This window comes from Engystomops pustulosus, chromosome 3 (assembly GCF_040894005.1).
Source record: "Engystomops pustulosus chromosome 3, aEngPut4.maternal, whole genome shotgun sequence".
In the NCBI taxonomy this organism is placed as follows: Eukaryota; Metazoa; Chordata; class Amphibia; order Anura; family Leptodactylidae; genus Engystomops; species Engystomops pustulosus.
Window position 1 is genome coordinate 183,051,745 of NC_092413.1, and position 27,878 is coordinate 183,079,622.

Sequence of the window (27,878 nt, forward strand, 5' to 3'; positions counted from 1 at the left end):
GGTCCGAGACCGAAATATCCCACAAAATGGGATTACACAGAAAAGCTTACTGTCCGCGCCCTGTAAGTACCAGCTGGTTGGCAAGCCTGTTTTTTTCCATAGGTTTCTTATCAAAGTTTGAAGACCAGAAATCAAACAAACATGGTCATAGTCAAGAGGCTGGAAATCACCTTCATTCTTATGGTTAAAGGAATTTACCTCTTGTAACATATCAGAATCCTCAATGGCCCTCACCACAGACTCCTTAGAAGTCTCCTGAACTTCACCTCCCATGAGAAATTCGTCCAGTATGAAATACGCTTTTTCAAAGTTAAAAATGATATCAAGCTCACAGACCTAGAAACAACAGAAGAAAACATAATGGTGGTAATATTGTTACTCATCAGCATTTCCAATAAGCCCACAGGGGCTTATTAACCTGTGGGTGGGGTAGCAGAATCCAGGTAGCTACAGACCTTTAACAAGCCATCAAAAAATAAAATTCATAATATATTTTATTAGAATAATAATACACAGAATGCAAAATACCACGTAATAGGGAAAGAAATAGGGGGAAACAAATAGCCCCCGATGGAAATTGGGGCAACCACAGAAAACATAAGCGCCCTAAAGGAACCCCAGAACCTAAAGGTAAGTAAATAGTAATACAGACAAAGAAGTCTGATAAATAGTAAATAATGCAGACGGGAATGTGAACAGAAGAGTATATCCTCAATTCAGTCCTATGTGAAGTGGGGACCGGAGGTACCTTCCGGCTCCCACTGTACACAAAATCAATTGGTGCTTACCCGTAAGCATGGTGATTGGTTCAATGGGGGATCCCCCATCGAACCTATCACCATGCTTACGGACCATAAATATTTAATAGATCTGGGGATCACCCATGAAACCCATATCTACATATTGATAGTTCCTTATTTTTCCTTATTTTTTACCAGAGCGCCTCCTTGCTGTAGATTCACAGGCTGTAACACTGTCCGAGAGCACTTCCCACTTTAAGGATAAACTTTCTCTGCTGCTGTGAGATTATATCAGGCAGAGCGAGAGGGAAATTCTGACAGGCACGGAAGGAAGGGTGAGACAATGTAGCAGCCTGTACATCTGCAGCAGAGAGAGACTCTGGCAACACCCCCCCCCCCCAGGAGCCCTTCCAGCTCATTAGCATAATTGTTAAAGTTGATTTTAGAAGGCAGGAGGTTGTGGATAACAAATATAAGATTACCATAATCACTGGACCTATGAGTAAGTGTCTCTGGTTTAGAATGCTTAATTTTGATGGTAGATTTCATTTAAAAAAACATAACTTACATTTCCAAAGTATTTATCCAGAAGCTCCACAAATCTATGCACCATCTCCAGCGTCAGCAGCTCATTATCTTGATCTTCTATGGCACAGCAGAAGTACAGGCTGGCATATCTAATAATCAGAAGAGAAAATGTATAGGATGCCCTTAATCATGATATACATTATCCCAGCTGGGGTCATTGTTGTTTCCTCCTATGTGCCACAGGGTGCAACTTAAACAATAAATTATATTTGGGAACCCATGAGCTTTATGATCCTAGTTTCCACATATAGAGAATATGTAACCTTATAGTCAGTTGAGTATCTGATCCATGTATAGTACTTAAAGCCATTAATGGTAGTCCTAAAAGTAACCCTTAAATGGTACCTGTATCAGGATCTTACATTTTCACCTAATGATAGTTTCCCATACTCTTTTTAACCCCTTAAGGACGCAGGGTATTTTCGCTAATTTCTCGCTCTCCATCTTCAAAAATCCATAACTTTTTCATTTTTCCGTGTACAGAGCTGTCTGAGGGCTTATTTTGTGCGTAACAAATTTTACTTTCCCATAATGTTATTTATTATTCCATGCCATGTAGTGGGAAGCCGCAAAAAAATTCCAAATGTGGAAAAATTGAAAAAAACTGCATGTGCGTCATGTTCTTGTGGGCTCAGTTTTTACGACTTTCACTCTGCGCTCCAAATAACACCTCTACTTTATTCTTTGGTTCGGTGCGATCGCGGTGATACCAAATTTATATAGGTTTTATTGCGTTTTAATACATTTTCAAAAATTAAACGAATGTGTACAAAAAAGAAAAAAAAAATTTTGCCATCTTCTGACGCAAATAACTTTTTCATACTTTGGCGCATGGAGCTGTGTGAGGTGTCATTTTTTGCGAAATGAGCCAACGTTCTCATTGCTACCGTTTTGAGGACTGTGCGACATTTTGATCATTTTTAATTACATTTTTTATGTCATCTAAAAAGGTGTAAAAGTCGCGTTTTGGACATTTGGGCGCCATTTGCCGTTCCGGAGGTCACCGCCGTCAATAACCGTTTTTATATTTTGATAGATCGGGCATTTTGGGACGCGGCGATACCTAATGTGTCTGTGATTTTTACTATTTCTTATATTTTATATCAGTTCTAGGGAAAGGGGGGTGATTTGAACTTTTAATATTTTATTATTTTTTTACATTTTTTAAACTTTTTTTACATTAACCCTAGATGGTCTGATCGCTCCTGCCATATACTGCAATACTGCTGTATCGCAGTATATGGCATTTCTGCTCACTATACATTACAATGAGCCACAGGCTCATTGTAATGCATATGCAGAAGCCATGTATCCTCGGGTCAAACGAAGACCCGAGGCTACCATGGCAACCGATCGCCGCCCCCCGATGACGTTCGGGGGAGCGGCGATCGGAGGTAAGATGGCGGCGCCCACGCGCCGCCAAATTTAAAGTGCCGCCGGCGACTTTGCCGGCGGCAAAGAAAAGGTTAACACCCGCGATCGGTGCAAGCACCGACCGCGGGTGATAGCGATGGGTCTTTGCTGCGATATGCAGCAAAGCCCATCTCTGTATGAAGAAGGCTCAGCCCGTGAGCCTTCTTCATACAACCTTCACAGCTCCGTGGCGGATATATCCGTCACGGAGCGTGAAGGGGTTAATACCAATCCCCATTCTGCTTTTATAATAAACATTACTGCTTCGTAGAAATAGAGAAAAAACGGGGTGACAGCACGCAGCCCTCTTCCCCGCCACACTAAACGCAGCGGATTGGACCTTTAGGCAGCACAGCATCTGCCTTAAGACACCGCAGGACTCACTGCAGTGTTTGACCTGATGAAGACGCCATTACGGCGTTGAAACGCGTAGTCACATTTCCAATAAAAATAATCAATAATACACCTCCGATGTAGCGCGTCTAACTCTTTCACCCCGTTTTTTTCTCTATTTCTACACAACACATCTGGATCCATTATCTCTCTCCCCCATTTTGTGCATACTTTTGGCGCCTGGCTCTAGACAAATCCCTCACAATTTTTTCCTCTCTTCCTCACATTACTGCTTCCACTCACGTTTAAAAGTACCGTATACATAAGTTTACCTGGTCCCTGCCAGCAACCTGCATAGAAACATGGGGTCGCCTGTTACAATGCTGGAATCATCATCATCATTATCTGCTCGCTGCTCTGCTAGATCTTCAATCATGCTCCAACCACAAAACTAAATTTCACAATAAGTGAAAAATCAACACAATTGATGGCCAGTATTGGACGACAGGGGATTTTACCCTGCTCACAACAGGTATTAGAAGCATGAAGATTCCAGGCTCCAAGGCAAAATATGTAATTCATGTGCCCTCTATAACAATGGTGTGTTCACCCTCAGGCGATAAGGCGACTATTACCACTGCACCCTATAAAGCCACACCCAGTGTTGGAACTTATACACCGATGTTGTGTATGCAATATATTGTTATACCCAGGATGATTCACTGGTTTTATAAGGCATTAAGTGAAGAGGATTAAAATGTGCTTTCCTGAAGATAAAGCTTCTTTTATACAATACAGAATATCAATCTTCCACATTTATCACAGGAATGGGACTATATCTCGTTGTTTCTGAGTCTGTAAAATCTTGCCTTCCGTTTACCTATAAAAGTCATGTGAAAATGAAATCTAGGACAGAGCCTCATAAATATAACAAAAAAAAGAGGAATTCTGTTACCAGTGACCCCCCACAAACCACACACAGTACCTTTTAGATGTGTTTATACATGTTCCTATGATGCCTTCCCTCTATCCATGGGATGAGAGGCATCATTCTTCAAAAAAAGGCTTTATGTCCTCTGTTCTAGTCTCGAAGGTGGGGAGCTGCAGTATAGAGTCAAGCTACCCTGACCTCCTCACAGAGACCGACACTAACCCGGCTGAAGAGAATTGCTAAGGGAGGGGGGAGGAACAAAGCTGAAATCTCTTAATATAGTCCGTGTCACTCTCAAACCCCACCTTCCTGAGGGTGTGGTTAATGATGTAGCCAAGCCGAGTCACACAGAACTACCGTCTCTCTCATCCGTTCCTTGCCCCATCCTCAGGAATTCTCTTAAGCCTCACATAAGAAAAGGAAGCTGTATATGTCTGCAGATGGTCCCTAAGTACTAGTTTCATACGGTAGAATGATGGTAGCAGTGAGACCTGTCAATCATGAACAGGGAAGCAGGGAAGTGCAGAGAACAATGAATCAACTGGACTCACTTACTGTTAGTGGACTTATGTGAGTAACAAAGTTTGACATTTTTTTTTATTTTTTTTTTTAAACATCACAGCCATGGAAAGGAAAGGCTTCATTTAGAGATAAGGGCAATGCTTTTTTAAAAAAAATTTTATAATTTTAATTATAGGTTTTTAATCAAGTATTGATTCTGGATGGGTTAATTTGAAAGACCGGTTCCTTTTAAGCCTTTTTGTACATGCTCTCACAAACTGATCGAGCATGCTTACCTCTGCTCTATTCATGGTCTATGAGAGCACTCTACCAAACCCATTCTGTAACCTGAAATAAAATCTACAGTGTGCTTCATATTTTTATGAATATTTTGCAGCTCCACAAAGAATGAATCATCTTCGGTAAGAGAAATCTGCAGTAAAAAAAAAAATGTTTAAAAATGGACCAGTCAAGTGGAAACAATCTGCTCCATGTTTCACGTTACATCTTAAGATTGATAATAAGATTTGTGTGGCTATACCTGCTAGAGAAAACGTGCGTCCCAGGACAGCAAGGAGGAACCTGCCTGGTAAGGTGGAGGTGGAAATACCAGCACTAGCTACATTCTAGATTCCCACTTTGGGAGTTTCCAGGATAGTTCATGTTATATGTCTGCCAATTTTTGCTTTCCCTTTAAATGTTCCCTTATTGAACTTTAAAGGGAAGGTGTCACCAGAAAATTAACATAACAGGACATGCAGAAAGTACAAGTCACTTATAGAATAAGAAACAAGACAGACAAGGAAACAGGTTTCCTTAGAAAACAATTGGGCACAAGGAGTAATCTACTTTGCTCACTAGGGTCAATCCATTGGTAGTGGGTTTAAAGATCCAAGAAAGGAAGAAAGACAGCAACCCCCTTCAGGAGTAAATTCCCATGTAGTTGATGCTCGCAGCTGATGATCCTGGTGTAGGGATCCACCATAGGTCCAAAAATATTAGAAAGCCACAGCATCCAGTAAAGTGAACAAGTTGGAATTTTCTTCACACGAACATGTGGAGGACGTATAAACGACCCACACAGATGTCTATGACACCCGGGCTCGGTATGGTGAGCACAACGTGTGCTCACTATACCATGCCATGGCCGCAAAAAAGATAGAACATGCTCTATCTTTTGGTTGCAAGCATGGCGTGCAGCACTATTCCATATGGAGAGGGGTGGGCCGAGCAGCACTCTCTTCTCCTACTCTTCACCGCGCCAGACAGCCGGGTGGGCACATGTTTGTGTGCACTCAGCTTTACATCTGCAATGTTTTGTATTACCATTTATCAAAAGATTCATTGACAAAGATTCATGGTGAATAAACCGTTGCAGATGTTATGCTCAGGTGAATAAAATACCAACTTCTTCACTTTAATGGATGCTGTGGCTTTCTCATATTTCTGGCTCTTATGATCCATCACTGCCCTTATAATCACTATGACTATTCCACACTAGACCAGGCTATAAGGCAATGGTGGTCCTAGGCCTTCAGTGTCTGGTCGAACTGAAGTTTTCTTTTTGTAACCTCCTCCCTTTATTCCGGTTTAGTGCTTAGGATGTGTAACTATGGCTCTGGCACTAGTAAAGAGATTCTTGATGTTACTGGAACTTGTAGAAGCCTCAAGGCCACTTTTTTTTTTTTTTAAACAGCTGACATCGCAGAAAAGTCAAGCATTCATGTATATATATGTGTGTAGCTCTCTCAGGGAAAACAATCTGTCTATGACTAGCCTAAGGGTGTAAACAGAGCCTACCCTTGCATTTTTACCAGGACAATGGCAGGGTTGCGTCAATAAAACTTTAGTACTTGAGTGGCCTGTTCTGGCCGCATTAAGTACTAAATCATAATACTAAATCAAACGGTCAAAGCACTAAGGATGCGGCCTGGCACCGGGCTCCCTTTACTTGGCGATGTGACTGGGCCCCAGTACTGCCTTTATAGTGGCCCTGGCTGTATATATGTAAGTCCACTTCAAACTTGGAGATAATATTGCTTTGGCGTACAATATTCACCTTACCTAATGGAAACTTCTCTGAGAAGATTTGCTTCCCATTTTATTCAAGTTTGAAATATTCCAAAGTGCTGTTTCCCCTCTGCATAAATTAACTTGCATTTTAATACCATAGTCCTTTTATGTTTCCTAATTGTGTATACGTCTTTGGCAGGCTTCAGTTAGGAAGCACAGTACGAAGCCTGAGTGCCAGTAAAAGGCCTAAGAAAGAGGAATGCTTTCCCGATATCCAAAAAAAAAAAAAAAAAAAAAAATCAGAGCAGTTCACTTACCTTCACTTTCAATGAAAGTGAAAGTAATACCTAGAATGCAGTGATCTAATAAATTCCAGTATTGGAACATGGGATCATAGAGCCGGGTCTCTGCTGTGTTAAACAATAGTTCAGTTGGCGCCATTAACCCCTTAAGGACCAGGCCCTTTTTCGTTTTTGCGTTTTTATTTTTCACTCCCCACCTTCAAAAATCTATAACTTTTTTATTTTTCCATGTACAGAGCTGTGTGATGGCTTATTTTCTGCGTAACAAATTGCACTTCGTAGTGATGGTATTAAATATTCCATGCCGTGCACTGGGAAGCGGGAAAAAAATTCTAAATGCAGTGAAAATGATGAAAAAACACATTTGCGCCATTTCTTGTGGGCTTGGTTTTTACAGCTTTCACTGTGCACCCCAAATGACATGTCTATTTCATTCATTGGGTCAATACGATCACGGGGATACCAAATTTGTATAGGTTTTATAATGTTTTCATACATTTACAAAAATTAAAACCTCCTGTACAGAAAAAAAATTCTTCATTTTGCAGTGTTCTTGCGCTAATAACTTTTTCATACTTTGGTGTATGGAGCTGTGGGTGGTGTCATTTTTTGCGACTTCTGATGACGTTTTCAATGCTTCTATTTTTAGGACTGTTCGACATTTTGATCACTTTTTATAGAATTTTTTCTATTTTTCAAAATGGCAAAAAAATGCCATTTGCGACTTCGGGCGCTATTTTCCGCTACGGGGTTTAACGCAGTGAAAAACGGTTATTATATTTTGATAGATCGGGCATTTTCGGACACGGCGATACCTATTGTGTTTATGATTTTTACTGTTTATTTATATTTATATCAGTTCTAGGGAAAGGGGGGTGATTTGAATTTTTATGTTTTTTTAATATAATTTTTTTTTTTTTTACTTTTTTTTATTTATTTTTTTTACTATTTTACAGACTCCCTAGGGTACTTTAACCCTAGGTTGTCTGATTGATCCTACCATATACTGCCATACTACAATATGGCAGTATATGGGGATTTTGCATACCATCTATTACAATGTGCAGATCGCACATTATAATAGATAGCCCCGATCATGACAGCCTGGGATCTTTGTGTGATCCCAGGCTGTCATGGCAATGGATCGCCGCTCCCCGGTGACGTCACGGGGAGTGACGATCGGAGCCAAGATGGCGGCGCCCACGCGCCGCCGGCTCTTTAATGCCGCCAAGTGTAATGGTTACGACAAATTTTATTGGTAGCAGTGATATCCAGTAACGCGTTTCGGGGAGACCCCTTCGTCAGACCAGAACTAGTAGAATATATATATATACATAAAATTGATGGAGTACAATGAAATACATGAAGTGTGAACACATATAAATCGATTCGTAATTAATAAAATACAATTATGACGAAAATACATGTATATAAATATAATAAGTTAAAAAGTATTTAATAAATAATTATATTAAAAATACGCGGCAATGTAAAAGATGTATTGATATAAAATAAAGAAAAGAAAAGGGGTGTACAGTACGAGAAAAGTACATAAACATATAGGGAAAGTAGTAACATAATATCTGGGTCATAGAGGATGTACTGGGATGTACTACTCCATGACTGTTCTCTAACACTGATCAAATGTCTGTCTGATAAGAGATCGGCTCTCACCAATACTGCTACTGTGAATATCGATAATATTTGTTGTAAACTTAAAACCTATGAACAACACCCATTATATCATAAACTAAACAATAGATTAAATCTCGAGATAGAATCGTTTGAGAAAGACATTCTCAATAGAAAAACGGGAAAACTTGATAGAGACCGTACTGACTATAATTCTAATAACATCAAATTTTGGACAAAAAACAGTAAAGCTAATCTGTTAAAAACTAGACCCACCAACACGAATAACACACACCCCCCTGGTGGGACCCGTCCATATAGACATCAACCTTCCACCATCACGGCCAAGAATCAACCTATCAAGAATTGGATCAACACAATACATAATAAAACGCAATACAAGAATCCTCCACCAACATCTACCACACATGGACGTACCTTTGTGACCTCTAACAAAGCATCCATTGGTCCAGCCCTACCAGTCACAACAAGTCAGCCCACTAGACCCAAGACTCATCCTACCAAACTCACATCAACAGCTGGATCTCATAATCCTATTTCCAATTGTCCGTTCGATTTCGAACTACCCAAACCTACCTTGCCCTCGGGCAAATTTGTAGAACCCAATACATCTATTTTCACTGTACATGACAGTTTCTTGGGACCCGACAGCCCACAAGAGGATGCTATATTCTTTACCCCGCGAGTCACCTCCCACAAGAGAGGTCACCTCATCGATCCATTACAGGACCCCCCCTCCACCAACGAGTCCAGCTCTTCTTTTTTAGGACTTCCTCAAGAAGTGACAACAAAGACCCCCACGTTCCACTATACACCAAATCTCAAAGAAACGGTGCATATGGCAGCCCCCCTAGGAGTAAAAAGAAAAAATCTCGCAAGAGAGGCACCAGAGGAGGCAAACATAGATCCATGCAGTCCATCCTCAGAAGACGAATCACCAATAGAAACACCAAAACTAAAGAGATCAAAATAACCCCTGATCTCGATACTGCCACTCCCCAGACACCTAGACCTTCAATCTCGATCCCCCAAACATCAGTTGATACGCGCACAGCTAACTCTGCGACTCTAGTTAAAATCTTTAACCTCTCTAACTATGTCTTGAACGAAATCGAGACCAAAACCCTAGAGAAGGGCCTCTCGTTCTGTCCCTCATCAACTTCGGATGACTTTGACCTGTTTGTAGACCTGAACAGATTTATCCGCAAATTAACACTTAAAAGACACTTCAATATAGTAAATCCCAAACAAGACATTAATGAGGAGTGCACCACCACCACCAAACCACCCTCACCCAACCCCGCATCAATTATTCATACAGATCTCAAACCGAGATCTACTTTCTACCCTACCCAACATAAAGGTAACCATATAGAAACGTTCTACACGTTAGTCTCATCTGACTTTAAGAAACTCACGTCCAGCGCACATAAACAACAGAACCAACATACCTTCAGAAGCAATCTCACAACTAAAGAAAGGAAGGCACTTAAGCAACTATCTACTAACGACGAGGTCATTATCAAACCCGCCGACAAAGGGGGTGGGATAGTCCTCCTCAACAAATCTGACTATATCAAAGAATCTTTTCGTCTCCTGTCAGATACGGCCTTCTATTCCAAGTTAGAAAAGAATCCCACACACTTGTTCAAGTCACAACTTTATACACTCTTGGACGAGGGTTTTAAATCAGGAGTCCTCTCCAAAAAGGAGCTCCAATACCTACGAACCGAAGAACCAGCAACGGCAACGTTCTACTATCTACCCAAGGTGCACAAAAACACCACCAACCCACCTGGACGCCCCATCATTTCTGGGATCAATTCCCTCACGGCCAACCTATCCCATTATGTAGATCTGTTTCTACAAAAATACGTTAAGAATTTGGTCTCTTTTACCCTAGACACTTCAGATTTAATCAGACATGTTCTTCCAGTTCCCTGGTCTGATTCCTATTTGTTCATTACCATGGACATTTCCTCCCTCTACACTGTAATCCCCCACGACCTAGGTGTTTATGCGACTTCACAATTCCTTGCCCGTGATCCTAGTATGTCCAACACCCAGAGGGACTTCATCCTGAGGGCTATTACATTTATCCTCCATCATAATTATTTTTCTTTTAATGACCAGATTTTTATACAAAAAAGAGGCACAGCGATGGGTAGTAAATTCGCTCCCAGCTACGCGAACTTATATGTAGGTCTCTTCGAAGAACAGAACATCTTCACGCATTCATCTTATGACCAATGTGTCGTCTATAAGCGATATATAGATGACATCTTTATAATCTGGAAAGGGAGTGAAAAGGAAGCTCTGGATTTCATTGGGGACCTCAACACGAACAAGTGGGGCCTACAGTTTACATCCAATATTACATCCAACTTTGTGGAATTCCTTGATGTCACGGTCTATCATGTGGACCAAAGGATCCTTACCAAAACTTATTTTAAATCCGTTGACAGCAACAGTTACCTAGATTTTGCCAGCAACCATTTCAAAAAATGGAAGACGAATATACCTTTTGGTCAGTTCAAAAGAATAAGGCGAAATTGTACCACCGATGCTGACTATATCACACAGAGCACAGTTTTAAAGGATAGGTTCAAAGCTAAGGGCTACCCCCCTCCTCTCATTTCCTCTGCCTGCGCCAAGGCAGGCGTCTTAAGCCAAGACGAATGCCTTAAACCGAGCATAAAGAAGACCGGAGAAACTTTCAACCGAGCCAACTTTATCACCACATACTCTAATGATGGTGGCAAAATTAAACATATCCTCAAGAAACACTGGAATTTATTACTCCACGACCCATACCTCAAAAATAGCATTTCTGCTAATCCCACCGTCACTTTCCGACGACCGCTTTCTTTAAAAAATATCCTTGCACCTAGTCGGTTACGCACCTCCAAAAAAACAAAACCTGACCTATCCTTCTTTCCAAAAGTCTTAGGCAGTTTTAAATGTGGTCATAACCTCTGCAAGTGCTGCGATACCATCCACCACCGAAGGTCCACTTTACAATCTAATACAACTGGAGAGTCGTTTGAAATTAAAAGTTTCATCAACTGCAGCTCTAACTTTGTTATTTATTTAATTGAATGTACTTGTAAACTACAGTACATTGGCCGCACTATCCAACCACTGAGAGAACGAATGAATAAACATCGGAGTAACATCACGAACGGTTTTCTCCTCCATAGTGTATCAAGACATGCGGCCCTGTACCACAAACAGAACTATAAGGAATTTAGCATAACACCTATTGAACACGTTAGTCCCTCCACCCCCCAGCGTTTCGATCATCTAAAGAAACGCGAAATGTACTGGATTTATAAACTTCAGTGTCTCATGCCTGCCGGTCTCAACGAATCTCTTGAAAATATCTTTTAAATCATACACACATCTCTACTTATACTCTGAGTCCATTTCCACTCCATTGAGGTCAATATATCTTTTAATAGAGTATACAACTCCACACAACACATCTTAATAACGTAGGAAATTTATTTATTAAACAATAGATTACATAATTTCACAAAATATATTTTATTACGTATATAATCTATTCACTGAACATTTTTTACTAGTCAGTTTAATATTTTTGTGTACTTTGTCTCATGTAATTTACTGACCATTATTTTAACACCACTAGGTCTCATGTTTTATCCAATATCTATTTAGCTTATACCAATGGACCTATGACTCACTGCTTATTTATGACTTAGGCATCAAGATTTTTGTCACTTTTATATACCTTATTACGTGTTTCCCCCTAGTTATTTTTTATGTATCTTTATCTACTACCCAAATGTATTATGTATTTATTATTAATTGTATTTTTATTAATTGTGTATCATTCATATGTATTATTTCTTTCATCCATTTATTTATTCAATCACCAAAATTTATCTTTAAATACCTTATCCTACTATTTAGGTGCTGTCATGTTTAGTCCTTTATTCCTTTTCCCATCTGCCATGTACTTACACTCTGCACAGATACACAGTGCCGACATTTGTCATCCCCTGTATCTTATTCACCGAGGTTCCGATCCCAGTGCGTGTGCGCCGGCTTTCAATTTGTGTTGCACTGCACGCCAGCACCAATGCGCATGCGTCTATCCCCACCGCCCGCCGCTCTACACGCAGGCGCCGGCGTCCCCATCCCTATATCAGACCCAATCCCCGCGCGCCTCCTTCAGTAGCTGACCGACTGAGTTCCCTCTCAGCGCTCTTTTGTAAGTACAATGGACTTCATCCTTCTGTTTATCCCTAATGCCTGTTAATTAAAGGTCCATATCTTGATCCCTTGCCTTCCTTTTTTTTTTTCCTTTTCAGTCTGAGTTCCCACTCAGTGGTCCCATGTAAGTCTCCTATCTATTATCAAATTTTTTGAGTTTCAACTTTGCTTCTTAGGCCCTCTAGTAATTATAATTACATTTATTTAATTTTATGTATTAGATTTACCTATCTACTACTTGGCCTTTTCACCCCAATTAATCTATTTACCTATTTTACATCATACATTTACATAAGCCCACTCCATTTCTCATCCTCCACTATCCATCTATCTAATTTCCTGCGCATACATTACAAGTAATGCTCATCCCTTTTATCCTCTATGACCCAGATATTATGTTACTACTTTCCCTATATGTTTATGTACTTTTCTCGTACTGTACACCCCTTTTCTTTTCTTTATTTTATATCAATACATCTTTTACATTGCCGCGTATTTTTAATATAATTATTTATTAAATACTTTTTAACTTATTATATTTATATACATGTATTTTCGTCATAATTGTATTTTATTAATTACGAATCGATTTATATGTGTTCACACTTCATGTATTTCATTGTACTCCATCAATTTTATGTATATATCTATTCTACTAGTTCTGGTCTGACGAAGGGGTCTCCCCGAAACGCGTTACTGGATATCACTGCTACCAATAAAATTTGTCGTAACCATTACACTTGGAGAGATCTTTATTCGGTTACAAGCGCACTTTCCAGGCCCCCTCCACTTTTTCCATTATTGCATTATTCATTTTACGGTACCTCTGGCTACCGGTCTCTCGGAGCGCCCAAAAGTTGCTGCAGTAACCTAGATCAAAACCTCCGCACCATTAAGGATCCTCCCCCATATTGGATAATTATTACCGCTTGTACCCAAGTGGTCACCAGGTGAGCACCCATTTTTCTCACCACATTCGGTTTACCTGTCTCTACGTTATCACGCGAGGCGCCGTCCTCCTTCGTTGTTGTTTTTTTTCTTTTCTCCTTCTCTTTAATGCCGCCGGCAGCTTTGCCGGCGGCAATCAAAGGGTTAACACCCGCGATCGGTGCAAGCACCGATCGCGGGTGTTAGCGACGGGCGTTTGCTTCATTATGAAGCAAACGCCCGGTGAGTATGAAGAGGGCTCAGCCTGTGAGCCCTCGTCATACTCCCCCATGCGCAGTAAGACGTAAGGGTACGTCTTATTGCGCTATGGGGTTAAACGCCATTAAAGATTTTTACAATCTTGCCGCTGTAATTTCCTTAGCCTCAGTATACCCAAGATTTTTGCTACGGAGGATCCAGTGCTAGAGTTGAGCAGACCCGATATTCAAGTTAAGCATTCGTCTTTGGCCGCCTATTCCAGACATATTTCCGGATTGTGGCCAAACAGCCAATGCAGCAAAGGGACCCCCCTAGCAACTAGCCATGGGTATGATTGGCCAGGGGAACATCCCTTTGCCGGATTGGTTGTATGGCCGGCAATATGTTATGTTAGACGACTGAACCAAATGCCAAATTTGACCGTTTGGTCCACTCATTCCTATGCAGCACACATGTTGGTATAGCTATAGGAAGTAAGTGACTAATATTGTATGCAGGGAAGTGGTAGAGGTTGTGTAAGGTATTTGACAATGTACCTCTTGTATACAAGTTTCAAGTCCTTCCAGTCCACAAAGCTGCTCGTCTTAGGACTCCGAGTAAGAATGATTTGCATCAATTCCCGTGTTATCTTGCGTTTCTCTTTCTCCGTCAGAGTTATGTACCATTTCTGCAGTCTCAACTTCCCTTGCCGGCTGAACAAAAGAAGAAATCGAATCTACAAAGAGACACCAGAGGAATGGTAAAGAGCATACCCATGCGTAAAGTGTAGTTCATGAAACTTAACAGAATGGCTCAGAATTCGCTGATAAACTGTGCTGCTCCACAGCCCCTCCCCTCTGTTATGAATAACAGCAGAGGGGAGGGGCTGTGGAAAAATACATTGTAAATAGCTGAAAGCTCTTCAGGCTGAAAGATCCCACCCAAGAGAGCTGCAAACATGGATTAAAAATTCCCATTTCACAGTCCTGCTGCTACATACTACACATAAATGTATGATTAGCACGGCCTATACCTAGCACGGTCTGCTGTTTTTAAGGGTCAAAACAGATGACATATTCCTAACATTACCCATCATATATTTTGAGGAACATTAAACCTAAAATATGTGTCTGTCAAGCCGCAAACTTCCCATAAAAGTTAGAAACTGGGAAAAAAGAATCCCCTGTATCCTCTCCATTATGAGCAAAAATATTGGGAGGCGGGGCAGAGGTTAATTTGTCTGGTCTTGCTTGTAATGAAAAGGCTGAAATGTGACTATACATGGGGCAAAATTAATACAAAATATACCTAATGCCTCCTGTTCTGCTCCAGGTGCCGTAGATTTATCCATTTCATCATCTAAGTATATGGGTGGTGAATAAAGTTACAGAAGTTACAGCCTCACTCTACATTCCCAAACCGATTATTCTCATGGTTTTCCTACTGGTCTTAATAACAGGAGAATGAAATAAAGGGAATTGTAGAGGAGTCTTTAGGGGGAGGGTGTAAGATTAGTGATAAAATGTCAATTACATCATTGGGGATCTCCCAGGCCTTACACTCAGCGGAGGTCGGGGATGGATGCAATACTGTACAGAGGCTATTATGACCTTGCTGCGTTTTTCAATCCAGTGTTTCCTGCTGGATGCGACATATACGGAGCAGACGGGGGCCAAAAAGAATGCCTCATCTGCCAATATAAGTCTATGGACACGTGCAGTGTATATAGCGGTAGCTATCTGGTAAATACACTCAACGTATCCAAAAAAACATGATATTAATGTAGCCGAAGTACTGGAGTAATATCCTGATTCTGTAATTTTCTTATATTCTTATTGTCTAAATTTATTTATTCTTATTTTTTTTTTGTTCTTTTCTATTTTTGTTACATTTGTATGGCGTTGGATGCTCTCCCCAGCGTTTATGTAGCTTTCTGCCATGTATGCCAGTTACCTTACTTATTCGAAAATCATACTGATAGTTCCTTCCCAATTGTGGTTGCAACGCTAACCCTAATGGAAGTGGGATGTGTGTGTGTACTGCACTGTGGATTATGTTGGCACTATATAAATTAATCATGGTAAGTATACATAACACTCAGGTTTGTTTTATTGCAGTGTTGCTGGAAGCCATCTACTGTACAATTAACCCTACCCTGAGTAATAAAGCTATTACACAAGCACAGGGTGAGGTAGAAACTCATTATCATATAATATGTCATTATCTAGCACTGTAAACCTCCCATCCTAATAGGAAGCTACAACAACTCAACAGGCAACTTTTATACTTAGATTACCTGTACAGTAATTGCACATTTTACTAGGCGTTCATGGGATTAGATGTTCTGACACACCAATTATTTTACCGTAACGGAAATATTATGATATTTCTAATAAACAATTAGTGAAAATTTTAAACCTTATTGTGTAATGTAACCAACCCTTTGGGTCTTGTCTTATTATTGTTACTATGTTTTTATTAAATATAGGAAGTACAATAGTATAGATCATAATATGGGCGGTTTTGGCAGAAGCCCAGGCCCAAGTCTTCTTGGGGGCCCATGGCCATCCTCACCATCTAACAAGTTTGACTCTCTTGTAAAGAAATAATAAGGGAAGAGAACATCTCAGAGGTACGTGTTGGCTCTTGAAACACATGTTTGCAAGAGAACTTTGAAGGTCCTGTAATGATCCTCAAAGGGATATTCTCATCTGGACATTCACATTTAATTTGACATATATATGCATTTCTTCATTGGCATGTTATTGGAAAAAAAAATACCAGTGTGAAAATAATTTCCCATACATGCAGCCATGTTATCCCTAAGAAATTAGGTATCTGTCCTTGGATACGACCCCCTCCCTGCACCCTGGCAGCAATGGCCAGACACGTGCCATTGAGCGCTGCATGACCACAGGACAGCTGTGACACATCCAGTAACTCTGGAAAATTTCATATGCAAAAAAATATTTGTTTCTTTGTGCAATCAAAGGACAACAAGTAAGTATATGACACATGAAATCAATTAAATGTTAAAAAGAAGTCTACCACCAGGATGAAGGATTGTAAACCAAGCACACTGACATACCGATGTGTGCCCCCTCTGGAAGAATTTGCTCTTCTTTTAGCTTCTTGTTCTCTTGTTTTTTATTATTAAAAAGGTATTAAAAATTATGCAAATGAACCCGAGGGGCTTTTTTTATTTTAAACCAGGGCATAAGAAGCTAAAAGAAGAGTGGATCCTGCCAGAGGGGTCCCACACCAGTATGTCAGTGTGCTTTGTTTACAATCCTTGGCACTGGTGGTTCCTCCCTTTAAATTGCAGAGATTAAATTAGACCCTCCTAATACTCAAAACATTTGGGAGATCGATAATTCTTTAATATACATAATTATAGAGCTGTTATCGGGAACGTGTCAGCACATTTTCACACATACAGCTAGTGACAGGTTCCTATAGAGCCCTATTAACTGACACCCTTCTTTAGCTAAAAATTTTTTCCTTATATCCCTATAAATCAGCTTTATCATATATTACCTGGCATCAGAAGGGGTGTGTCCTGCTTGGCCAACCCCTCCCATCTACTCCTCCCCATGTCACTTGTCTCTTAGCATTTCATGTGACCAGGGTGATGGCATCTAAATTCCTGTTACATATATGGGGTAGATGTTACAAATGTATCCGTTTGCATGAAATCACAGCAGCCTCCATGGACTTCTACTCCTCCACACCCTCCATGGAGGCTGCTGTGATTTCATGTGATCACATACATACATGGGGTAGACATTACAATTGTATCTGATTGCATGAAATCACAGAAGCCTCCGTGGACTTCTACTCCTCCACACCCTCCATGGAGGCTGCTGTGATTTCATGTGATCATATACATACAAGGGGTAGACATTGAAAATGTAACAAGACCTTAGATGGAATCAATCTGGTCACATGACAAAGTGCCCAATGAAGTAACAGAACTCTCTATGAGAGTGCGTTCACATGTGGCGTTTTGGGCATGCATTTTACCCGTTACCATGCATTTGGCTGCTTTGAAAGCGTTTTACTTCAGGTGCTAACACTTTCACAGCTGCTTACACTTCTAGCAATGAAAGAAAATGCTTTCAAAGCAGCCAAATGCATAGTAACATGTAAAACACCACGTGGGAACGCACCCTCAATGTCCACACAGCAGTGAGACCTGTCAATCAGAAACAGGGAGGCAGGACAGTAACTACTGAATATGCTGGTTTTACACTCACTTAGGGCTCTCGCTCAGGGCTCTCATACATGGTAGTGTGAATGAGAACTTACCATGAGATATTAATTTTCTCCAATGTTCCTGAAAAAAGATATCCTCGTACAGGACATTGGCCCACATCTATCAAAAAAGTGTAAACTGCACTATGTGCAGTTTGCCTGTGTAGTGTGCAGAGGGCGCCAGATTCATGATTTGTGCCGCAGGTTCTTCATGAATCTGTCGCTCCCTGCACTGCCCAACAGAGTGTGCAACCTTTTTTTTGGTGCACCTTTAACATAGGACGTTGGACACAATTCTGTCCGACTCTGCATGATAAATGTGTCGCACGGTGTGAGTGTGCACCAGAATCCCCCTTTCAGTGCAGAATTTTGTGTGGTGTTGGATATAGTGCAGCTGTGACTATAGCGGACACTTTATAAATACACGTGTAAGCAGTCTGCACGGAAAAGAATAAGCAAAGTCAGACAAAAAATGGGTGCAGGGGCTTTAATAAACGTGGGCCAATCACTTTGTGAAAGCATGCTGCTCACCAACAAGAGCTGTCCAGAGTGACCCAGATGTGAGGTCACACGGTGGAAATTGCTGCTTAGAAGAAAACCATAAATAGAGCAATTTTACAAGTGGATGATCTTCTGCTAAGTGTTTATGAAGCCCCAAAGGCTGAACTCTTCCAATAACATGTGTCATGTACCAACATGATACTATCGCTAGTATTTAAATACAAACACATCTAAACATAACATTGTCTTTCTGGACTTAGGTTGCAAAGTCAGCCAAAGGAGAAGTGGGCCGGTTCATAATAAAGACAATAGAACTGGAAAGTCCACAAATTAAACTTGGAAAAATTAGAACAAATACCTATTTATGTGTCTAGCAGCGTCCTCCAAAATCTGTTATGCATAAACAAAACAAAGACTATATAGGCGTGACCAAGCCGATTCTCCTCTTGTAGGCCCGGGATGCTTCCCTGCGGCAACCATTTTGCACCAATCCTTATAAATTCTAGTCTATAAGTGTTCTGTGAAAAATGAGACTAGACTAGGATACATTCTAGATTTCAACAACCCCCCCATCTTTCCCTGTTAGGGTCTTTTCAGCTCCCTCCAAGTCTCTACTTCCCTGGCCTATTGTATCGATATTGCTAAAATTTACAGGACAAGGGCCTATGAGCTAAACCCCTTCCACCCAAACTAGGGAATAATAGGGGAATTGTGGCCACAGCTTTATCTCTATACCATATAATGTAACCTCCTGGTTTCTAGACTAATACTACAGTGCCGTGCACACTCCAATTCCAAAAAAAAATTTTATCACCGGTCCTACCCTTCCCACGTTTTGGAAAAGTGCCTGGAGAAGCACAAATGTATCAAAAGTCTCAAGTGGGTTGGAAAAGGAAAAGGGGCAGGTGGAAGGATGTGGAAGCCAAATTGAGAGAGCTGGATGAAGGTGAGGAACAAGTACAAGAACAAGACAGGTCTTGTGAGAGTCCTCAGACTGTAGTAATTAGTATCCATAGTGATTTAGGTGTTGATTGCCCACCACTAAAAGTAGCCAAAATGTGAGGCATTTGGGAATCAGACCTGGACCCTCTAGCTAAAGAAGCCAACTGCTCATATGAATCACATTTTGTATAACACCATGTATCAGGTCATGTATTAGGAGGAGGAATAGCACATAGTAGTTGACAAACCATCAACTTCCAGTATGATAAACCGGGGTCACGTACTCATAGATCCAAACACTGTGACTGTGCTAATCTTCTTATATTTGTTATCCATGGCTCCTGTGGGTGTTACCAGATCCCCTCCATGCTGCAACTTCACAGGCGCTTCCCCCTCCTTCTGTGTGCTAGAACTTCCTCTGCTGCAGTGAGATTACATCAGGCAGAGGGAAAGGGGAGTGCTGAGGGAGCCTGTGAAACAGCCTGTGACTCTGCAGCAAAGAGGAACTATTTTTAAAAGTTGATTTTAGAGGCCATGTATAACAAATTTAAGAAGAGTCATGGTGCCTGGGTCTATGAGAAAGTGTCCCTGGATTATCAGGATGGATTTTAGAGCTTATTCACATGGCCGTCCCCATAGACGGCAATAGCGGCGGGGCGAAGATGCGGTGCCACACATGTGTGGCACCGATCCGGCCCGCACACCGCAAAAAGATAGAGTATGCTCTATCTTTTGGCATGTGTGCGGCCGTGCGCCGCTTTTCTCTATGGAGGGAGGAGGGGCCGCCTCCTCCTCCTCCTCTCCAGCACACAGCGTGTGAATGTACCCTTAATTGTAGATTTCCTTTAAATGTCAACTTAAACGGGTCTCTTGAGATGCTGGACATTGCATTTTGGAACTTGGGCACAGAAATGCCAGTTCTGTGGCTGGGGAAGAACAATTAAAGTCCAGCAAGGCCCAATCTAAAACTGAGGAGAATGAGACAGTCATCCTGAAGGTATCCACAGGAACATTTGCTTTGGAAATGGTCCATGCAGTCTAGGAGGCCTTCGTACTTGAGGGAAAAAGCCCCCCGAACAGTGATGCAAAGCGGCAGGTAACTTAGACATAAGTCACCTCCCCTCTATGCAAAGAGGAGCCCTGCAAAAAAGCGTGACTTGGCACAACCTTTAAATATGAAATTTCAATGTTGTTAGTTACCGACTAGCACCCATTGTAGCCATTCACTGCACCTTCAAACTTGCGCCATCCTGTGGCTGGGGATTCAGCAATCCGCATACCTGTGCTCTTAGCTTTACCTTCACCTCCACATTGTTAGAAATCTACAGGACTGATGCTTGAACTCTGACCTTAAGTTTCACATTGTTGACAGAAGGGTGTGTGCCACCTGTCTGGCATTTTTCTTTAGCCTTTGATTACTTGGCAATCCTGTAGGCACAGCCCTGAACTTGCCACAATCCCCTGTGACAATCCAACCAGGACCAGACTAGTCAACTTACCGAAAAACAAACTTTGGCTCAGAGGCATAAAAAGTACATACATGTTAGAGTATACGGCCACAGTATACTCTATGTTAGCTTACAGAATACTGCCACAGTATACTCTATGTTAGCTTATGGTATACTGCCACTGTATACTCTATGTTAGCTTACAGAATGCTGCCACAGTATACTCTATGTTAGCTTATGGTATACTGCCACAGTATACTCTATGTTAGCTTACAGTATACTGCCACAGTATACTCTATGTTAGCTTATGGTATACTGCCACTGTATACTATATGTTAGCTTACAGAATACTGCCACAGTATACTATATGTTAGCTTATGGTATACTGCCACAGTATACTCTATGTTAGCTTATGGTATACTGCCACTGTATACTCTATGTTAGCTTACAGTATGCAGCCACATTCAAGGACAGTTTTTAATAATCTTCTCCATTTTCACATTTCTGTCACTGAGGGAATAATTTAACAACAAAAACATTAGAAGATGACTGGTTATTAAAGCATAACCCACTGTGACTTCCCCCATCTACAACCTGCCAGCTCTGGAAGAACAAGCAGAACACAGCATGCAGTGGGTGTCATGCATCACCAAAGACGTCTTCTAAAAATTACATTTTACACCGAGAAAAAAAATTGGAACTATTTAGGATTTACTCATAACCAAATCTAGCTGCCCAGTTAATCTGTCATGTAACAGCCTGTGTGTACAGACTTAAGGCAAGTGCATTGACTGGAAGAGTCCCAGGTACCGGCACTTCCTATCATTGGAACGGTTCCTTCCACTTTACTAAAAGCAAAGTGATATTTGACCAAATATAATATAATGGGTTACTTAATATGGCAATACAATATTGTAGGGCAAATGGACATCATTTAGGGGTCTCTTTCCACTCCTCTTAATTGGCCAAAACAGAAATGCTGCAATGAACAGATTCAATGTTGCCAGACACCTGGCTTGTCCATATAATACATGGTCCCAGACTTGTTAGCTCTTCAAACATAGATTTATGGCATATCGGAAAAAAAGTTTGATTTGTTTTGGCATTTGAAAGGTGTTTGCTGACATAAAAAGTATGATATAATCACCTGTCCTGAAATCATAAAAACACAGTCCCCTGTGTTAATACTATGTGGAAAGACCACAACTCCACTCATGGAGGGTTCCTGATGGCTGGACTCACAGCAATCAGACACTTAAGGCCACAGTCACACGTACTGCTAGGCTTCAGTCATAACGTGACGCTAGTGCACAGGGGGAGATCCTCGGCCCGAACACACATGCGTTTCCATGGAAACGCATGCGATTGATAAGCCGATTGCATGTGTTTCTCTGGAAATGCATGTGTGTTCGGGCAGAGGACCGCCCCTTGTGCGCTGGCATCGCGTTATGAACGGACGCCTAGCGGTACGTGTGACCGCGGCCTTACACTTAAGATTATTCTTGTCCGTGTGCTTTCTGTTCATTCAATGGACAGCACATAAACACACAAACTCAATAATATACAGGTGGTCCACTACTTAAGAACACCTGACTTACAGACTACCCCTAGTTACAGACGGACCTCTTTGTCCTCTGGATGCTTTACATTAGGACCAGGCTGCAATTTTCAGCTGTCTATAATGAAGCTTTATTGATTATTCTTGGTCCAATTACAGCATAAAATTTTTAAACTCCAATTGTCACTGGGGCAAAAAAAAAGATGCCTGGAACTATAAAAATATACAGTTTCCATAGGTTTGTTCTCATCTTGTATGTATCCCGGGGACTGCCTGTAGTACAATGGTGCTGAGAAAGAATGAAACCCCCTTTTATAGTGATTGTGGGGTGTCCCAACATTAGGTCCTCCAGTCATGGCAGGAAGGGGGTAACAGGTTGCCTACAGATCCCTAGCTTGTTCCCTTCTATGGGCGAGCTACTATACTATTACATCCTCAGGGGAAGAATGGACCAAACACAAAAGTCATTCGCGAAACTGGCCCAGAAGCCCCGGTTTGGATGACAGCTGTTCAAGATCAGATTTTTTAAATATCCCGACCCCCCCCCCCCCACCCACCCACAACTAAGATTGGGTCTCGTTGGTTGTCTATTCAGTAAGTAAGGCATACCTGTTTTATCTAGGTTTCCATTTGGGAACCTGCTGGAAAAAAAAAAACTATAAAAAAAAAAGGAAATTTTTTCAGGGGGTTCTTACTTAGGCCCCTGAAGAATATGACACATTAATAAATTCTACTCAAACTCAGACTGAAGAATATTTTAAAATAACTTTTTCAGGGATCCCAAATGAGGACATGGAAAAAACATTCCTAGTTTATTGATTAGGCAGTCAATAAGACAGTAATCTTAGTTTAGGGGGGGGGGGGGTATTTAAGCTTCACTTAAAAGGGAACCCGTCATCAGGAGCCCTTTTTCTCCCTCCCCCAGAGAGAATAGTGTACACATTGCCAAAGTGTATATAGTAAAACTGTCAGAATAAAAGATAAGTTAGATAAAAGTTTACCTTTCTGTATGCAGAGCTGTGTCCCTAGTCCCATGGGAGTGGCCAGTGAGGATTGGGGGTCCTGAGGGCGATGAGGGGGAGGTGATACGGGGGACATGGGAGTTTTTTTAAAATTTGAAATCAACACATAATGGAGCGGTTTCCTGAGCGTGTGTGGGCAGGGTTCCACTCCTCACTAACTACTCCCATGGAACTTGGGACACAGCACTGCATACAGAAAGAGGTAAGTTAGATGAAGGTTTACATATTTTTGGAAATAGACAGTTTTATTATAAAAATTATTTGGCATTGTGCACATTATTCCCTATGGGGAAGCCAGAAAAAGGGCTCCTGATGATAGGTTCCCTTTAAACCTCCCAGGAAAACCCCTTTACATGTATAAGGCCTACTGTATGTCTATATCTCTCCTCCACCAAATGTCTTACTTCCTGCATCAAGAGCTGATCCCCTGGACAAAGCAGAACTATGAACCTACTGTTTGACTCCAATTATATTTAGGTTGTAAGCTTTTATGTGCTGATGGTCTAATTTTTTTGTAGTTTATTGTTTCCATTCTTTTACTTATTATACCTTGTGTTACCCCTTTCATCCTCATAGACTGTAAGCTCTTGTGTCACCCTCTTCACACTAATAGGTTGTAAGCTCTTGTGTCACCTCCTTCACACTAATAGGTTGTAAGCTCTTGGGAGCAGAGCCCTCATTCCTATTGTTTCCATATGTTTTACTTGTTTTGCCTTAATTTATTTGTTTATGTCTCCTATGATTTAAAAGCGCTACGAATATGATGGAACTATATAAATAACGATGATTATTGTTACATATTTGTAAAGATCTGTGTAATATATTGGAGCTATATAAATGAAGACTATTATCTCCAGATTCCATAATGAACCAGGAGAACCCATAAACAATAATGCATGCCCGTCCTAATAGACCAGACACTCTGATACTTCTGCATTTGCTACATGAACCCTGCCGAATATTGGCACCGTTGTATAATAGATCACCCAGCATGATGCTAGTCCCCTGACAATTTTCATCACTACCACAAGAAGCTTAGGAGAAGGACAAATAGAACAAAGGCAGTTTCCTCAGGGTTTATTGCTAAGCCCCTCATCTGAGCTGCGGCTGTAATATTCAGCATTTTCACAAATAAGAACCAGAAAGCAGAAGTGATAAGAAATAATCTGATATATGCAACGACTGAGCACAGTCACAAGGCATCCCTAAAAACTGGCACATATTAATAAAAATGATAGCATACATGAATTATGGACATTTAGGCACTTGAAGTGCTGCCATATGTGCCCACACGGCACCAGAAGCAATACCACTGAGAAAATCTGCACTACATGGAATCCAATATAATTCCCAGGCAGGAGGAGGTAAATATGACCCAAAGCAGTGTGCTGAGTATTATGGATCTTTTCACTGTGGATCAGTAATACTGGCCCTAATAATAGGCACAGAGATGACCAGAACACACATAGGACATGAGCCCCCTGACCCGCTGGTGGTCCACAGGGCACGGGACATGGCAGGAAGTCACAAAAACTTCTGCCAATAGGTCAAGTGACTTGTAGCTTCCCCGGGCAGAAGGGAAAAGTTTACCCAGGTAAGTACAATATGGGTGACCCTATAAGGGTATTGTACCCAGGTAAACTTTTGTAGCAAACCCCTTAGCTCCATATGCAATCAAAAAGGTTGAAAAAACACCAGAGCCTACTAACTGTAGGAAAATCAGTTTGATGCAATGATAGGATGACAAATGACAACTACTGCTATAGTGCTGGAGACAATTAGCAAGCAAATAAAAGTTTTATAGCATGTCCCATACTAGTTCCTACTCATATACTGCCTTGTCACCAGTTATAGCTGACAGCAACATTATCAGGATTATATTATGATCACAGACAAAGAAAAAATTAAATACCTACCATTACATAGATCAGGGGTGGGTAAGTAATTTTCCCATGGGGCCACATTAGAAAAAGGAAAGGTTTTAGAGGGATGGACTAATATACCGTACTTAACTCAGTTCTACCCAATACTCAGGAGCGGTAGCAGCTGCTATGGGGCCCACAGTGTAAGGGGGCCCCGACATCACACATTTATACACTATACAGGTCTGAGTATACAAATATGTATATTTTGTGAGGAATTGGGGGTCTCATTCAGAAGTCTATGCTATGTGGCCCTGCCTCTCCTAGTAACACCACTGCCAATAACTATATACAGCATAACCATTCTCTACATAACAAAACTGTAAATAAATGTAATAAAACATTACAATGATTCAATGAAATTATGGAGAAACTAATTGCATCATTATTAAATGAACGGCAGGAGAGGGAAAATTTTTCAACGATCTCAAAGGGGCCGGTTAGAGGTGGTTAGAGCGCTGGATGTGGCTCACAGGCTGTAAAATGCCCAGGTCTGGTTAAGCCCCTGTATCCTGTATCCGTCCATCCTGCGATGCCCCTTGCAGCTGCCTGCATCCATCCTGCATTGCTACCTACAGCAGCCTGTATCCTGTATACTTCCTGCATGCTTACAAAGAGCAGTCTGTATCCATCCTCCATGGTTACTTACTAGATGTCACCCGCAGCAGCCCCTACCCTGCCCTGTCCCCTGCAGCAGCCCATACCCTGCCCTGTCACCCGCAGCAGCCCATACCCTGCCCTGTCACCCGCAGCAGCCCATACCCTGCCCTGTCACCCGCAGCAGCCCATACCCTGCCCTGTCACCCGCAGCAGCCCATACCCTGCCCTGTCACCCGCAGCAGCCCATACCCTGCCCTGTCACCCGCAGCAGCCCATACCCTGCCCTGTCACCCGCAGCAGCCCATACCCTGCCCTGTCACCCGCAGCAGCCCATACCCTGCCCTGTCACCCGCAGCAGCCCATACCCTGCCCTGTCACCCGCAGCAGCCCATACCCTGCCCTGTCACCCGCAGCAGCCCATACCCTGCCCTGTCACCTGCAGCAGCCCATACCCTGCCCTGTCACCCGCAGCAGCCCCTACCCTGCCCTGTCACCTGCAGCAGCCCATACCCTGCCCTGTCAACCGCAGCAGCCTGTACCTTTGTCTGTGTCTGGACATGGTCTGGAGTACTTAATATCTAAGACAATAGAAACCGCACACTCTTTTCTAATGGTGGTGCTCAATGTGGGATTCTCAATCCAATCTGTATCCAATCGGAAAACATGGCACACACTTTCTGTATTCTTATTTCTCTCTTTTTTTTATTTCTAACAAAATTTTTCACATGATATAGCCTTCACCATAAACAACAAATCAGTGAGAATTTTTCAAAAGAGACAGATTACAAAATTACGACGTTTCGGTCATCCCGACCTCTGTCAAGTTAGATCTGACTGCAAGTTGTGTAGTAGGAGGTTTTGGTGAGGCTTTATCATGTGAAAAATGTTGTCAAAAATAAAAAAAAAAGAGAAATAAGAATACAGAAAGTGTGTGCCATGTTTTCCGATTGGATGGTCTGGAGTACTGGCAGTACACAGGAGGTGACCCCGCACCTCCGAACATGACATCAGGAAGCAGCTCACACACCGCGGCTTTTCCCTTTATACGGCAGAGCCAGGGAATAACAGGGTTAATGCAGAATACTACCCCCCCCCTTTTCAGGAGCCCTTTAACCCTGTCAAAGGAAGCGCTCCCCCGAGCTGCTTCAATCACAGCCGGAGACAGGTGCCCGTCATGTGTTCAGCAGCCCCCAGCGCCAAAACCCCCGGCACTTGAGCCCCCAGCCCTAAAGCCCTCGGCATCTGAGCCCCCAGCCCCGGCACCTGAGCCCCCAGCACCAGAGCCCCCAGCCCCGTTCTCACCATTTCTGTTCCGGCGGAAAAGGAAGACACAGGTGACAGCGACAGAGGTGAGACTGGTACAAGCACTTCACCGGCGGCGCCCCGCCCACCTGTACGATGCCCCGCCCATCCATACACCTGCCGCTTATTGACCACGCCCTCCGGTTTACGACACGCCCTCGGATTCTATGAGCCCAGCAAACCGCTCGCTCTGCATATGAGCGGCTCCTAGCAATAAGGTCAGCGGACCGCACCCTCATTCTCCGCCGGACCACGCCCACTCCCGTGTCCTCCCTGTACCACGCACCAGTGTGCGCCGCCGCTCCCGCCCGCACAGTACGTGTCCGTGTCGTGTCACCATTCACACTGAAGTTGTGACTGTCAAGCGAGTTACATCGGGCGGTCACCTATTTATATAGAAAAAGCCCATTACCGACCTGTGACACTGCAGATCCTAATGACCCATCTCTCCGGTGACCTGCACTAGGATGGCGGCGTACACCCCGGCACTA

The 27,878-nt window shown here is 42.1% G+C and overlaps 1 protein-coding gene across 1 annotated transcript in view; it reads right to left on the bottom strand.

The window, feature by feature from the left end:
• AP1S3 (adaptor related protein complex 1 subunit sigma 3) overlaps window positions 1-27,543 on the bottom strand; it is a 30,207-nt gene extending 2,664 nt beyond the window's left edge. Inside the window, exons 1-4 of the mRNA XM_072143152.1 lie at window positions 27,388-27,543; window positions 14,396-14,574; window positions 1,309-1,417; window positions 199-336 (exon numbers count right to left, since the gene is read on the bottom strand). Of these exons, the coding sequence (XP_071999253.1) occupies window positions 199-336; window positions 1,309-1,417; window positions 14,396-14,574; window positions 27,388-27,390 (429 nt within the window). The 5' untranslated portion in view covers window positions 27,391-27,543. The remainder of the gene's footprint in view (window positions 1-198; window positions 337-1,308; window positions 1,418-14,395; window positions 14,575-27,387) is intronic.
• Between the last annotated feature and the right edge of the window lie 335 nt (window positions 27,544-27,878).